Source organism: Lolium rigidum, chromosome 7, assembly GCF_022539505.1.
Source record: "Lolium rigidum isolate FL_2022 chromosome 7, APGP_CSIRO_Lrig_0.1, whole genome shotgun sequence".
Lineage (NCBI taxonomy): Eukaryota > Viridiplantae > Streptophyta > Magnoliopsida > Poales > Poaceae > Lolium > Lolium rigidum.
In genome coordinates, this window is record NC_061514.1 from 247,900,015 (window position 1) to 247,916,114 (window position 16,100).

The window sequence follows — 16,100 nt, forward strand, 5'->3', positions numbered from 1 at the left end:
AGATGTTCACGTTGAACCGTTTATGTGCATTGTCCCCCATCTCGCAGTGACATATTTCTTCGTCTCACGTGCCTCCTCTTCACGCGTGTAGTAATGGCACTAAACCATCGGGAAAATTTTCAGGCGAGCAGCCAACCCGCCCAAGCGAGGGCCACGCGGCGGCGTTATTGCGTGCCTTTTGAGCGTCGTTGGGCGCCACGTAGGATGGCTTCAACATCGTCCTCCACAGTTGCAATGTCGCGTGCTCCACGCTTCTCTACCCTCGCCTCTGCCGAGGATGACCACGAGGAGAAGTCACACAAACGCTACAGCGGTGATGGCCTCATCATCCGCGAGCCGAGGGATCCTCATGCACCACCACCACCACACGGCATGCACCTCGTCAAACCAAAGAAGAAGCCCCGGTGCTAAAACCGCAGCGGCGCCTCCTTATACGGCCTACAAAACTGCTCTCTCATATGTTGTATGGGCATGGTGGAAATGCTCTAACTCATGTTGAATAGCATGCAATTTTTTAAAATAATACCTTGACCCGTTAATTCCATGAATAATACTCGATTTTGAACTTTATCAAGAATAATACACCGTCAGGTAGTGTTCCCTGATTAGTACTTATCGGGCAAGCCTAGCCCGACTAGTTGAGATTCGGTGGGCCAGTGTGTGCGATATAGCAGGCTAAAAACGTATCGAGAAAAGCTAACCCGATTAGTACTTATTGGGGAACCTTTTCCCGACTGTCCTCTACTCCATGCACTAATCGGGAAAATCTAACCCGATTAGTATTTATTGGGGAGCCATTTTCTGACTGCCTCTTTTTCTAATAATACTGCTTAGCGTGCTCAGCACACCGATGGGCCCATGAAATCCTGGCCTCTCGAAAAACTGTTACCCGATTTCTTCCTCTCGAGAAACGCCTCGCCGGCGGTATGTTATTTGTGAAATTCATTAAAAGCTGAGTATTATTTTTAGAAATAAAGAAACAAATATTATTAAAAAAGATCGGGAATAGAAGCACAATTTGATAGTCGGAAACACCAACCCAACCACCACAGTCACGGAATCGGGTACAGGTTGAAAACAGAGAGGCGGTGTACGTGTTCAGCAACAGACCCGTCAAGGTTATGATGAGCTAATTAAGATGCATCCATTTCAGAGAAGATGAAAAAGTATGTATGATTTAAATTCTTTCCTGGCAAAGAAGTTTGGGAAGCTATCTATTTAGCATACAACGAACCGAAGGAGCAACACGTGGAGCTGAACAGTAAACAATGTTGACAAATTGCAGCTCGATGTCCAAGTTTATTCACCGGCTCGTCACGTGGGGCAAATCTCTGCCTTCTGGCAGAACCGGCCGGGTCGAGTCAGCTGACATCGGGGACTCTAGAAATAATGAACAGTTTAGACAAAAGACTTCTATTTTCATTGATTAAGAAAAGATTTTAGAGAGGTTTTACAGGCTAAAGTCTTTGTCGAGAACGCGCCACCCAAGATTATAAGCATCTAGTATCCAAATATGAAGGCAACTAAAATAAAAATGATGAGAGTAGTCTGGCTTAGAAAAATCTAACTCTAAATCTATGCTCCGCCCTTCGAGGAAAAGAAACAACCTCAAATGCTGAAATTTTGTATCAAGCTTAGGAAAGCGGTACCTGACCACATACATCTGAGGTAGATAAAACAGAAAAAAAAAACGTCGCTGTTTTGGAGATCGGTTTTCTCCTAGAATAAAAGAAACCGGAGATGTTTCAAAGTTAAAACATGAAAGAAACCAGTGAGGTTTCAAAGTCAAAACATGAAAAGAAACCGGTGATGTTTCCAAGTTAAAATTAGCTAATACAAACACTAATTTTCACACTGCGTGATAAGCTCAGAACTTGAGGAGGACTCATGAGCATGCTGTGTAATCTGACGGAGTCGTAGCATGGTGCATATGGGTGGTGATAATGTTTATGTCATGCTTGGGCATCATATCAGCTTGTTTGTTGCTTTTTTTACAAGCAAATATTATTTTACTAGCAGCGAGGTGACTTTGTTAATCTAAAGACTTGTTGGATTAGTTTCTTGAAATAGTTTCTCGTAGATGTTTATAGATATAGGATACATTTGTGTGTTCATAAGCTGAATATATAAATGGTCGTGAAGGTTGTGTGTCTATGTTGTGCATGTGCTTCCCAATAAGAAAACAAGAAACTGTTGGACCTTGGATTCCCTTACCCAGCCAGTTCGGCCCGACAAATACGGCAGAGAATCCAACCAAGTGACCAACACAACGAGCCGGGGCCCAAGCCCAACCCGGCCCATTAAACTCCGACCGGTCCCACGCTTTCCGCCGTCTCCTGTCTGCGCATCTAAACCCCAAACCCTCCTCTCTTTCCTTCCCTCTCTCTGACCCCCGAGGTTTTTAGGGTTTCGCATCCGCCGCCGCCGGAACCGGAGCCGGGGACACGCCGCCCGCGATGTACCAGCAGCCAATGAACGGGCAGCACGCGCCGCAGCCGCAGGCCTCCGGGCCCCCGCCTCCTGCCCCGCAGCAGCAGGCGCCCCCGCCGCAGCAGTACTACCAGGCGCCGCCGCCGCAGTACTACCAGCAGGGCCCGCCGCCGGCCATGTGGGGCCACCCGCAGCAGCACATGCCTCCGCAGTACGCGGCCCCGCCCCCGCAGCAGTACGCGCCCCCGCCCCCTCACCAGTACGCGCAGCCGCCACCGCAGCAGTACGCGCAGCAGCCGCCGCCGCACTACGGCGCGCAGGTGGCCGGCGGGCCCGCGCCCGGAAGCGAGGATGTCAAGACTCTGTGGATCGGGGATCTCCAGTACTGGATGGACGAGAACTACCTCTACAGCGCCTTTGCGCCCGTCGGGCCGCAGCAGGTGATGCCGTTTATTTACTGAGACTTGTTTCGTTACGAGTTTACACATCTGACGTATGTGCTTGCTTGCTTGATTGGTTGTGTTACGTTGGTTTTGATCCGTGTAGCTTTAGCAATACTTTCGCATGTATGATGTGCTTGAATGCTGGATTATGTTATATATTGGTTTGGTTCCTTGTAGCTTTAGGAATTGGGACATTCATATCAGGCGGTTTCCTAGCATGTTTTCACATGTCATCCACTGCAGGAACTAGGAATTGGCTCGGTGATTGCTTTGAGGCGCTAGCATATCTATTGCTGTTATTTTAAGTCAGCATCGTACAGCTAGAAACATGTTATAGTTATAAACTGCAGTTACTAAGGCTAGGTCTATTCATTGTTCTTGCTTAAGCGTTACTTTTTTATCTGTATACGTGTGATGTGACTGCACATGCTCAATGCAAGATGTGTTACCAGATATAAATCTGCTGTATCAAGACTAATTTAAGGTGACACATGAAATATACGATAGCATTTTCATTCATATATGTTTGGCCTTACACATTCTAACAATTGTCTTTTGCAACCCTGGAAGTGTGACCTCTGGAATCAATTATGTATGATCGTTTAGTTTTTCAGTTAACACGTATTGTTCCCGTCTTTCATGGAAACGTTTTTTAACTGTACAGCCTGCCTGTTTCTACTTCTATGTTCTGTATGGCTATTAATGCTCTCTAGAAATTGCAGGTCACCAACGTGAAAATCATCCGCAGCAAATCAACTGGGCAGCCTGAAGGTTATGGTTTTGTTGAATTTCTCTCTCGAGCTGCTGCAGAATATGCTCTCAGCTTTAATGGACAGATGATGCCTTCTGTTGAGCAAGCTTTTAAGCTAAACTGGGCTTCTTCTAGCTCTGGTGACAAGCGTGGTGATGATGGCTCTGATCACACCATATTTGTTGGTGATTTGGCTGCTGATGTTACTGACGCCATGCTGGAAGAGATATTCAAAGCCTCCTACCCTTCAGTTAAAGGTGCTAATGTTGTTACTGACAGGGCCACTGGTCGCTCCAAAGGATATGGTTTTGTTCGTTTTGGAGATGCAACTGAGCAGGCACGTGCTATGACTGAAATGAATGGAGCACAGTTGTCTACGAGACATATGAGGATAGGGCCTGCAGCTAACAAGAAGAATATGGGTACTCAGCAGACATACTCGTCTAATGGTACGCGACCACTGGAATTTTTTCTTGCTCTTTCATCACCTGCTTCTGTAGAATCTTGTAGGGAATCTAGTGGACGCATCATTTTGTAGGCCAAGTCAACCTATTTACACGCTTACTGTTCCCTGTTTGCTTGCTTGATGAGAGTGTTTTGTTAGCACATCTTTTGTTTCTACTCACTACACTTCAGGGTAGCCAGCATTGCTTCTGTAGCTGTAAACAAACATTTCCATCATACTCTACGTTTCTAAGATTGGATAAATAAAGACAACTAGGTAGTGAATAAACTAAACACAATTCATGTTTCTCAAAGCAGGATGCCATGCCATCTTCATGTAAGTCCTGGAAATGTCTTCAGCTGAGATAATTGTCTCCTGTAATCTGTGGCCTCAGTTAGGTCAGTGTTTTAATTTTGTGAAATTTGTTTCCCAATTGCTCTGGGGGCAATTGTGCTCTGTCTGTCTCTTCTCACATTGAGATAGCTACATTCTTGGAGCTTTTATCTGTCATTTTGCAGTACTACCAGTTCTAGCTTAAATGATCTTCTCAATGTAGACACCCAATAGAGTTTGCATCATATCTCAGATATTCATCCCCCCTCAACCTCTCATTCCTTGCATGTGCACTTATACCGTACTTGCAGACTAAAGTGATAGCTGTCCTTTTTTTTGTGATGGACAAGGTGTAGGTTTGAGATAGCCTCACACTAAATAGACTATGATTATATGTTAAAACGCTCTTCGAGGAACAAACGTATACAAATATAAAGGAAAGTTACTATTTGTTGTGTGCTGCACGTTGCAACAGACAAGGCTAATTCCAGTAGTGTGTCATTTGCTCAAATTTGGATCCGTGCTGACAGCCATGCTCCTAGGATTCATTTTTTCTACAGCCAAGCTGAAGCATGAAATTGTCAAATAAAACTATGAAGCAAGGACTGCTTGCTTCCATCACGTCCTGTCATTGACAATAGCTTCTTTGTGTGATAGCTGTTTTGGTGCAGCCAGATAGCGTGAGCAGCATTTGCATGTACTTTATGACTAGGTTATCAAGGATATATCTATCGATTTACTGCTAACTGTGTATATGTTTTGTGTGCACTGGTATTTTTAGTCTGAGCATACCCAGCTGGGTTTGCCAGCTTTATTTTAGTTTTACATGTTGATTCTATGGTGGTTCTTCTGAAGTTAATGGTGGATGTGTATTTTGTTATGGCAGCAGGGTACCAGAGCTCACAAGGAAATGAGGCGTCGAATGATCCCAACAATACTACAGTGAGCCTCTTGTTAATTTTCTAAATTCTGGGTGTTATTGTTTCCTTACTTTTTCATACTTGTGCGATAGATCTTTGTGGGCGGGTTAGATTCCAATATAGATGAGAACTATCTAAAGCAAGTTTTTACTCCATATGGCGAAGTGAACCATGTAAAGATTCCTGTAGGCAAGCGTTGTGGATTTGTCCAATTTACCAGCAGGTTAAGAATATCTTCAGTCTTTTTACTAGTTATCCAAGGTAATATTCATGACCTAATTGTTGATCTCTTGCCATTGCTGTACTTTCAGGTCATGCGCCGAGGGAGCCATCAATGCGCTGAATGGGACTCTGATTGGAAGTTCCAACGTTCGTCTTTCATGGGGCCGTAGCACCAAACAGGTATTGTATACAAAGGCAGTCTGGCAGCTTTTATATCTTGATATGTGCATTATCCTGACCTAAAAAACGTTCTGTCAGCCTCCCCAGCAGGATGCAAGCCAGGGTAATGTCAACAGCTACTATGGATATCAGCAGGGTCATGATGCTTACTATGGTGCATCCAATGTGCAAGATCCTAGCATGCAAACCTATGGATATGCTGGTTATGGCAGCTACGAGCAGCAACAGCAGCAGCAGCCATCTCAACCACAGCAGCAGCCTCCGCAGCAGCAACCTCCACAGTAGCAGCAGCTTTCCTACAGCAGGCAAGAACCGACAGTCCACTATATTCTTCCTGTCTTCATATCTTAGTGACTTTATCTGGAGTACAATTTATGGGCCAAATTAATTTTTGTTTAATTAGCTTTTTACATCTTGCAGTCACCATTTGAGGCGATGGAGCGCAATCAGATTTGCATGAACAGGATAGCACTGGGTCATGAGTTATGGTATAGGGGTCCTTGTTTGTATGATGGGTAGTATCTAGTGCTTTGACTGTAGCCCTAGTTTTATTCAGTGTCTCTTGCTGTTTTAAATTATCGAACTCTGTCATGACTTGAGTTGTTGATGGTAATGTTATCTTTGGATCATTGATTGCTTGGTTTATGTTGAATCCTCCTATAGGCACACTCAAATTTGTGTGCTTGTGTCAAAAAAGGTGATTTGTTTTCCGTGCAATTGAATGTATCAACAAGCGAAAAATTCTATTTTTCATAAGCTTAAAACTCCCGAAGGTGCTCTTATTCGGGCTGTATTGGATTTTAGCTTTTGAATCTTGCAAAACTTTTGCCTTCGGGAAACATTACATGAGCGTTTCAAAGGATTGTCAAACTCCAATCGCTTACGAGGGTCGCATTGGGTCACAGGAGCTGCTGCTAATCAGCGATATGCTCGTGTTGGTGATGTTATTGTTGCTGTAAGCCTGTAATTGAAGACGCATTGCCCCAAATGTCCCTAGAAATATCCAAAGAAATTCGAGACGTAATTGTACGTACATGCAAAGAGTTCAAATGTGAAGATGGTATAGTAATCCGCTATGGTAAATTACAGCGGTTATAATTGATTGAAAGGGAAATCCAAAACGGTGAAATGCTAGTGGCTTGGAAAGTTACCCAAACCTAAGCACCTACGAGGCTAGCTCTCAGGGTCAGATGGGAGTGGATCAGACGTACTAATGGATCTAAACACTGGCAAGGGCTCCCCAAGTTCCAGGACAAACAAGCTCAGTAGTTTTTTCACAGGTTGGTGCTTATCAAAATTGGCGACGGCAAAGCGACACTTCTGGCTTGGTCATTGGATCAATGGCTTTGCTGAAATTGACATTGCTCCCTTGGTTTGCACGCCATCAATCAACAAGCGCACATCCAACAGAAGATCGGCAGCTGAGGCGCTCAGGAAGCATAGATGGGTGTCAGATATTACAGTCCGGCTCTCCGTGCAGGGGGCGATTCAGTTCATCAGAGTATCAGACTATGTGAAGGTGTGCAATGCATCCCCACAAAGATAACTTCAGCTGGCGCTGGTCCCACAATGTTCGTTTATATTACTGTGCTCGTCAGGTGTGGTTTAAGCTGTTTGAAGCCTTCAACATCCCAGCCAGAATGCCTAACAGCTTCGTGCTCACAGTTGTGGTGCTGCTAAGATTCGATTAATCGATCCGCTTGGCACACCTCGGTACAACGTCAATGGAATAAACATGACTAGTATAAAATTATGTAATGTAATTTTTTCTTTATCCGTAGGAACACACAGGTATTTAGCTAGCACATCAAAATTTCATCTCTCCATTGTGGAGAGCTCACTAACCTACAACCACCAATAGAACCCTGGGGTGCAATGCGGCTCAGCACAAACACCCAGCGCCATCACATCCCAGAATTTAGTCGTGCATTTTCCCCAGAAGCTTCAGGGCCAGTGCCTCCTGCTGAGCGAGAAGGTCCTTGGCCTCATCACCGCCTTCATCCTCGTCACTATTGTTCAAGTACTTCTTCTTACCCTTGTAGGGCATGTTCCGGCCTCCATCCGACTCTGAGCCGCTGTCCTCGGACACCGCATCTGTTTCCTCCTGTCTCTTGCGCTTCAGCTTCATCTTCTTCTGCAACTTCTTCTCGTGCAAAGTCTTCTTATGCTGGGCCTTGTCCTCCTTGTCGTCTTCCTGCATTTCTTTCAGCATCTCCGCATACCTCTGGGAAACTGCACCAATAAAGCCAAATACAAAATGAGGTTCAAGTCACATAGTACATGCAAAATTTGAAGTATGAATCGAAAAAGAAGCTCAACAAACTTTTATCCTTGTGAATCACGTCTTCTGAGCCCACTTCTTCCGCCAAAGACGCAAGAGGATCAATCGCGTTGCCCTCATCGTCGTACTTGACCCTTGTTCCCACGGGCCTGTGCACGTTTATCTTCAACTTCTTCTTCTTCAAGGGCCTAGCTGCCAACCTGGCAAAGGATCGCAGATTAGCATAACCAACAGCAAAAACAACACCCAGATGCCAGATCCAAGCCTGAATGATGAAGGTTCGGAGGTACAAGGAACATGCACGGTGAAAATTAAATTTTAAGTTAGGAGGGGCATACTCTTCGACTTTTCCTGGTTCCATATTTGTATAGGTGCCAGGTGCTTTAGGAGAAAGGATGTCGTCAAGCTGAAGCATATTTGGATCTGTTGTAGCCTTCTTTGGATAAAGGATGTCATCATCATCAAGTCCATCATCCGCAAGCATGTCACGGTTTTTCTGTGGATTTATTTCGATAACTTTAGCTTTCTGTTTCATCTGTTTCACATCATTCTCATCCATATCCTTCCTCGACACATTCTTTTGGTGGGTTACGAAGCGGATTTTAGGGGTAACAGGAAGACCAAGCGAAGAAGCATATGCAGCAAAATTCTCTGCAGAGAACCTGTTCAGATCGAACACCTCTTTGTCTTTCTGGACGTGGATTGACTTGAGATAGGTAACAAAAGCCCTTTTACCCAGTTGCTGCAGATTGGGAAATTTAACCAGCACTGCTGCTATATTCTTAGATATCTGTTCCAGCTGTTCCACTTTTGGCTAAAAAAGAGAAATTTGCATAGTGAGCATTAAATAAAATTGAAATGCACTACACAAATACACAATAACAAGCCTAGCTGAGCAGTGTTTTGTGTAGAACCACCTCAGAATAATCTGTAACTCAGCCCTAACCTACTCACTCTAAGAACGCAGCTCAGACATAGAATGAATATTGACCAACATTAAAATGTATAGGTCAACCAACAAACTACGCATTAAATTAACTGATAAGCTTACTGCTGACCTTTCTAACACTTATAGGTATTTTGCTTTCGGCTGCCTTCAACTTTTCCAGCATTTTTTCTTCCTCAGGACACAAGAATATAAGAGATTTTCCTTTCCTATTGTAACGAGCTGTGCGACCAACTCTGTGGATGTATACTGCAAGGTTTTCTGGACAATCAACCTACGATAGCAACAATAAGTTATAGCACGAGTGTCCAGAACAAAATATTAGTTCTCAAGACAAAGATATACCTGTACCACCCAATCCACATCCCGTATATCCAATCCTCTAGCAGATATATCAGTTGAGAACAGAACTGAAGTACTCTCATTGAATTCTGCCACTATGGCCTGCTGTACTTCATATTTCATCCGCCCATGCATACATTTTAAAGGAATACCAGGACGAAGTTTCTTAAAAATTTCATAAACAAATTTGACCTGCAGGAGTCGAATATTAGATAAAGGAATGACAGAGACCAACTCTTGGACAAACTGTTTCTAGATAACACCCTTGGTGCACTCATGCAACCATCACTGATAAAGGTAGCAATTATATTTGCAAGAAGTAGATATCTTTCTCACATGCTCACATTCATTCAATGTGTAACAAATAAGTGATAAAAATCAAAACACAAACAAAAGGATTAAAATACCTAAGCGAATTTCCAGACAATGTATCTATGTTGTTTCTTAATTCAGTATAAATTTGATGGTGGGATTTTGAACAACACTACAAGACTGCAGGAACACACATAAAGGAGGAGTGGATGGCATATGTTACCAACAGACAAAACATTACCTGCTTAACACTTGTTAAGAAGACTAGTATTTTTGACCTTAGATGCCTTTTGATGAAGCTCCAGAGCATATTCAGCTTCTGCTCAAGAGGCACAATCATGGCACACTGCTCAAGGAAATCTGGGGTGGCTGTGCTAGCCTGCTCATGCACACTTATATATTCAGGATTCTTCAGGTTAACCCTTGCGAGGTCCTTAATTGACTTTGTCTGTGTAGCAGAAAATAGTAAAGTTTGTACTTTCGGGATCTGAGAAATGATGATGTCAATTTGGGATTGGAAATCCCGGTGAAGCATATGATCCGCCTCATCAATCACCAAAATCTGTTCCATACCAAAAAAGAAAAAGACATGATTTCAGATTATCTGCATCTCATAATTTGGAGTCTGTCTAGTAACCATAAATCAAGTTGTGTGTGGTAACCTGGAGCTGTGAGCAATCGAAGTTTGGAGTCTCGTCAAAGTGCTGGACTAACCGCCCAGGAGTGCACACTATGATGTTCAAACGGTTTATGGCTTCTTTTTCGTCATCAATACCATTGCGCTTAACAATAGCACCACCACTAAAGCCAAGGGGCGTCCCCAGCCTATTGACCACATCCCAAATTTGACCAGCTAGATCATTAGTGGGAGTGATAATAATGCAACCGACGCCATCCATCTTAGTCCATTTCACCCTATACAGCTTCTCTAGAAGCTGCCAAAAGAGGACCGTGGTGAGATAAGCTACCCAGGGAATTGCAACCATCTCTTGTACCATGATCATAAGATGAGCTAAACAGTCAAGACACAACAAATAACACTTTCCGGAGCACAATTAACAGACCTAAAGACGAAAGTGTCATAACGATTCACAGTGGTTCCACGGTTCTTACTCTGCATTCCTTGTAAGGGGAATTAAGGCAGTAGAGTAAATTAGAAGCATAAGCTTACCGGAATGACGAAGGCGAGGGTCTTGCCGGACCCGGTCTTGGCCGCGCCGAGGACATCGCGGCCGCAGAGCGCGTGGGGGATGGCGGCGCGCTGGATCTCGCTCATAACCTTGTACCCCGCCTTCCGCAGGCCTTCCTTTGTCTTCTTGGACAGCGGCAACTCGTCGAACCGCGTGCACGCGCCATACTGCGAGTACTCCCCGGCCGCCGCCTTCGCCACCACAGCTCGTGCGTTTTTCCGTGCGTCGGCGGCGGAGGAGGACTTGGAGGGGGGAGGGGGCTTGGTTCCCGGGAGGGGCTTGCCGGCGTCGATCCAGGCTTCGAGGAGTCGGATCTCGGCGTCCTCCTTGTCGCGGGACTGCTTGGACTCGAGGCGGCGCTGCGGCCGGCGCATGGCTCCGGCGGAGCTGCTACGGTTTAGGGTTTTGCGCAAGGGGATGCGGAACGTTCTAGAAGGCTTTCGTTCCAACCGGACCACCACCAGGGATAAATAAGACAGCTTTCCGTAAACCCTGCGGAGACACGTATTCTTGAGTAAGAAAATAGAATGCTCATCCTTTTGAGTTTCCATATATCTGAAAAATGTTACTCCCTCTCCCTCTATTTTATACTATTATTATAGTTCCAAATTCCATAGAGATTTTTTTTTTGCAAAACACGGTACAAACGTAGACGGTCACACACATGTCTGCCCATGGGCAGCCCGGCCCGAGGCCCGGCCCGAAGCCCGACCCAAAAAACTCGGGCCTAGGCCTGAAAAAGTTGGCCCGATGGTCGGCCCAGGCCTGAGTAGCCCGAAAATCGCATTTAACACTACGGCCCGGCCCGCGGCCCAACGGGCCGACGGGCTTCATGGGTATTTGGTCGGGCCGGGCCGGGCTTGGGCCTGATTTTTGGCCATCGGGCTTTCCTCGGCCCGGCCCGAGGCCCTACACATGGCCAGGTATACTCACACATATGTACATACACTCGCCCCTATGAACACATGCACACCCTACCCCTATGAGCATCATCGAGAGTTTGAGTAAAAAAAATATCTCCAACGAGTCTTGAGATTGACAAAGTTATCATAAACGCATTGTTGTCAACCGAAACATCGCATCATACTAAATAATCTCTACTAATAAGTTATGGATCGGTGGTGTTGGTAGATCAAAAAACCGAATTAATTTTCGTCCGTCAAATAAACCAATATGAATTGCCCCACCGGCTTGCTGTTTGGTATGTAAAAAACCCTCAAAAACCGGATAGGAGTAAAAGGAAAACATATCTGGACAGCCTTTATCCCGATCGGAACACTCTTTGACTCTTCGTACAAAGGAAAACATAGACACAAAGAGTCACGTCTGAACCGTTCCGCAAAAAAAAAAAAGTCACGTCCGAACCCAGCCGCACGATCGGTAAATAAAGAGAGGAAGAAATGGTTTCAACGTCCAGACGTGAACGATCAGGACCCAGCTTGGACTGGATAATTAATCTCTACTAATAAGTTACGGATCCGTGGTGTTGATAGGTTAAAAAAATTGGAATAAATTTTCGTCCGTCAAACCGGCGATCGTCTGTGTCGCTCGTACATCATCCGCTATGCGGAACAAAACTTCCCATACGAAAAGAAACCGTCTATATCGCTCGCGTCTAGGGACCTCCCACATGTTGTATCCTGACTCCTTTTCCCGATTAGTAACCATACTATAGATGTATCAGATTCGATCTCTTCAGGAAAGACTTCACGTTGAAGTATAATTGCTTTATGTAGACGGCATGATGCTAATATATACACACCTGGATCGAGCCCGGAGGCTGGAGTATCCAGGGGCGGAGACAAGGGGGGGCGAGCAGGGGCTAGACCCCCCCCCAACGATCGGCCCCCCTCAACATATTGTGGCTCATCTCTATCTCTACTACTTATAAAGGCACGAAGTGTCGTTGGAAAATAAAATCTCAGCCGTCTATACATATCTATCAAATGGTCTACATCCACCCGTTCTCCCCACCCAAAATTTACGCAACCGCTCTGGAGCAAATAAGAGAAACTTAATATGGGATCTGGATCATGATCGCCCCATCGTTTTCAGGCTCCCTTTGCCATGCCGCCTCCTCTGCACTCGACATCGTCGCTCCATGCGCCGCCGCTGACCTGCAACGCTATCTCTTCCGTGCGATGCAGCAATCCATGCCACGGCGCCCGACCGCCGCTCTGCCGATGCCGCCTCCCCACCTGGCCCACGATGCAGCCTACACTCGCTCTCTGCCCGCAACGTCGGAAGGGCGAAGCCTATGCCCAATTTCAGGTTCCCCTCATCTTCACGATCCAATTTGAGTGATGCAAATTTTGGCCAATCCGACAGGAATTGACGTTTGGATCACAGTTGGTGGGCTATTTTGGAAAGCTGGGAATTGTGCAAATTTGGTTCCTGTGTCTATTGATTTCATTATTTAGGATACTTAAATACTCCAGTACCGTTTCAGGCTATTTCCTTTTAGTCTAGGGCTCAAAATTTGAGAAAAGGAGATCGTGTCATCCTTGCAATCGAAGTTCTGCATTTTGTTCCTTGCAATCGAAGGATTTCTAACCTGATGTGAAACTCAAATGATTGTATGGAAATATCAGTTCTTATTATTCTGCAAGTACAATATTTGCATTAAGTAATTCAATTAATCTTAGTGCAGGTTGAACAGATTAGCAGTATCTGTAGTGATAGACCATGCAAAATTGTAATATAGAGGTATTTGTCATATAAGATATTTCTGTTTGGAAGTTACAGATCTGGTTCATCTACTTTTTTAGAGGCTAAGTAATATACCAAGTGACCAAAATATATGTCGGTTCAGAAAGCAATTCAGACGTGAGATGCAACATCACCCCCAGCCACCCATTCATGCGCTTTGCCTATATTATATTGATTTTTTTGTAAAGTGGTGTAGCTGAAGTTGCATAATGCTCACACTATGTTAAATTGCAGGCATGTGAATGGTAACCTTTTGCTTATTTGGCAAAGGCCACATGACTTCTTTCTTGGGTTCTTATTATGTATCATCATGCAAAAGGCAGGTTATCTTTGATAATCCATGATGTGCTACACTACAGTTTGCTGCTTCGACTTACGATAACTGAACTGAAATCTTCATGTTTGTTTATAGTAAAAGTTTGGGTACTGAAATCTTCATGTCTGTTTACAGTAAAAGTTTGGCTACTCAAATCTTCATGTCTGCTTACAAATATCACATTTGAGATTCGGGCATTTGCTGATAATCCATGATTTGCTACACTGCACGTTGCTGCTTCGATTTACGATTTATAGTTTGGCTCGGCACGGCTTGATTCCACCCCTATGTTTACTATTTTTTGTGGCCTTATATTTTCTGACAGGTCAGATCAATGCCATTGGTTTACCTCTGATATATATTAGAATCAAGGTTCAGCATACATCTTCTGGAAATATTATTGGTGCTGAATCATAATATCTCTAATGGTGAATTGGGAAAATCATAATATGAAGGAACTGAAGTGCCTTGTATCAGGGTAGCACCCACTAAAGGGATTCATTTTTTCATGGTACATACCTGCAAGATTCTTGAAATAAATGAGATCTTTATCCTGCGTATTTGATTTTGTTTAGTTCTTCAGTCCATTTTTGTACTATTTGTAACTCTGTGAGAGCACATATTCTACCAGTTTGCACATTTTAGTGGTATTTTAGTTTTACCTGAGATAAGTAGGAACCAGCAACCAAAGTAAAGACACATGGAATGGGAAGAAATATGGTAGTGTAGACTTGATTTCAGGTGTAAGTGACCAACCTCTTTGATCCAGTTGTAAAAAAATCGTAACTGTTTTTTGTTAATATGTTGTTGTTTTGCTGAGATAAGAAATTGACTGCTACATTTTTGGGAGATGCTTCTAGACCGAACTGGAAATAGGATAGATATTAAAGCTATTTTAGTTGTTTGAGAACTTGAGGTGGGATGCAGGCGCGATACTAATGGACACATGCACCTTGTATGTGGCAGGTGATATTTATTAAAAAAATGTGGCAGGTGATATATGCACGCAACAAACCTCAAAGTAGCAATTTCATCATGGTTACTTAGGTAATTTTATTGACGTGATTTCTTCTAGGAGAGCATAGAAAGCAGCTTGATTCACAACCACGCCCTACCTACTTGCAACCATGTTTGATCTCATGTCTCATGATCTGGTGTTCGCTTAATAATTTAATGTTCAGTGCAATACTGCAATATCACATCATGTTAGATTCAGACAAAGAATGGTTTCCTTGTTTTTATTTTCCGGAAGAATCAGGTTTCCAAATGTAGCCAGCATATGAAGATGATTCATCGCCAATTCCCAATTTCGTTTGATAGTATGATCTATTAATTCTTCAAGACGTGATCTTTTTATCTCAACATGTGGATCTTGACACTTGTGTGCCAATTACAACTAGGAGATTTTATTTGAAGATTTACTTATATGTTGAGTAACCATGTATATACAATTATTCTCCAAAGGGGTACTCAGTCATTACCACTAATTATGTGGAGATCCATGAACTATTTACCTGTTTCTTCTATTCAGAATTGTTACATTTTCTTCCCCGAATGATGTCATGTTAGTTAGATATATAATATGTGTATAACTTACGAAGTGAAAATTCTGCAGATGTCAATATCCAGGATGAGTTGGATCAGTTCGTCCTCCCTGATGAAATTAGCTGGACGCTCACCTCAAAAAAGACCTACAAGGCTTATTCAGCATAGGACCTCCAAATCTAGCCCTAGATTCAGCAAGTGATGTTGGAGAATGTATGGAAAGGAGATTGGTGGATGACGCTATTTGATATTCGCCCCAATGATCTGAAGAAGAGCTAAATTACATCTGCACCACATCTTGGCATCCATGGAAAGAAAGAAATGGAAACTTATTTGAGGGTAAATAATTTTGGTGGCTTCCTTTGTTGGATTCGTAACTAAGAACATTAGCCTCTTGGATGAGGCGCATATAAAATAGACTTCCGCTTATGTACAACGAACTCTATGCTTTCACTTCCAATTTTTGAGTTTGACTGTTTTCCTTGTTTTCCGGGCACTGTTGTGATCTCTTTTCTTTACATGAAATGAGATTCTTAATAGTATAAAAAAGTGGGCCTTCATGTGAGAATAAGCAGTGTTACAAATTTATAATTGCTTAGTTGTTTGTTTTTCAGTTTTGCTTCAAGGTGAGGTTGAATTGTAATATTTTGTAACTAAATATACTACTCCATCCTAAAAAACAGTTGCTCAAATTTTTCTAGATATGAATGTATCTATAACTAAACAACTATAACT

The 16,100-nt window shown here is 43.6% G+C and overlaps 2 protein-coding genes across 3 annotated transcripts; one reads left to right on the forward strand and one right to left on the reverse strand.

Moving 5' to 3' along the window:
• The first annotated feature begins 2,430 nt into the window (after positions 1-2,430).
• LOC124677001 (RNA-binding protein L-like) lies at positions 2,431-6,354 on the forward strand. Of its 2 annotated transcripts, none has more exons than XM_047213010.1 (7): positions 2,431-2,870; positions 3,596-4,073; positions 5,289-5,344; positions 5,415-5,545; positions 5,634-5,724; positions 5,803-6,029; positions 6,145-6,354. In XM_047213010.1, exons 1-6 carry the CDS (start codon positions 2,457-2,459, stop codon positions 6,007-6,009), a joined length of 1,377 nt encoding a protein of 458 aa, XP_047068966.1. In that variant the 5' UTR covers positions 2,431-2,456; the 3' UTR covers positions 6,010-6,029; positions 6,145-6,354. The 2 variants fall into 2 exon arrangements, with proteins under 2 accessions (XP_047068966.1, XP_047068967.1); XM_047213011.1 differs by having other exon boundaries at positions 2,631-2,870; positions 5,292-5,344.
• A 1,095-nt stretch (positions 6,355-7,449) lies between these two features.
• On the reverse strand, positions 7,450-11,184 carry LOC124677771 (DEAD-box ATP-dependent RNA helicase 32-like). Its single transcript, XM_047213733.1, has 8 exons — positions 10,777-11,184; positions 10,268-10,540; positions 9,847-10,167; positions 9,297-9,485; positions 9,064-9,225; positions 8,344-8,819; positions 8,048-8,205; positions 7,450-7,956 (listed from the first exon to the last, which is right to left on the reverse strand). Exons 1-8 carry the CDS (start codon positions 11,167-11,169, stop codon positions 7,643-7,645), a joined length of 2,286 nt encoding a protein of 761 aa, XP_047069689.1. The 5' UTR covers positions 11,170-11,184; the 3' UTR covers positions 7,450-7,642.
• Between the last annotated feature and the right edge of the window lie 4,916 nt (positions 11,185-16,100).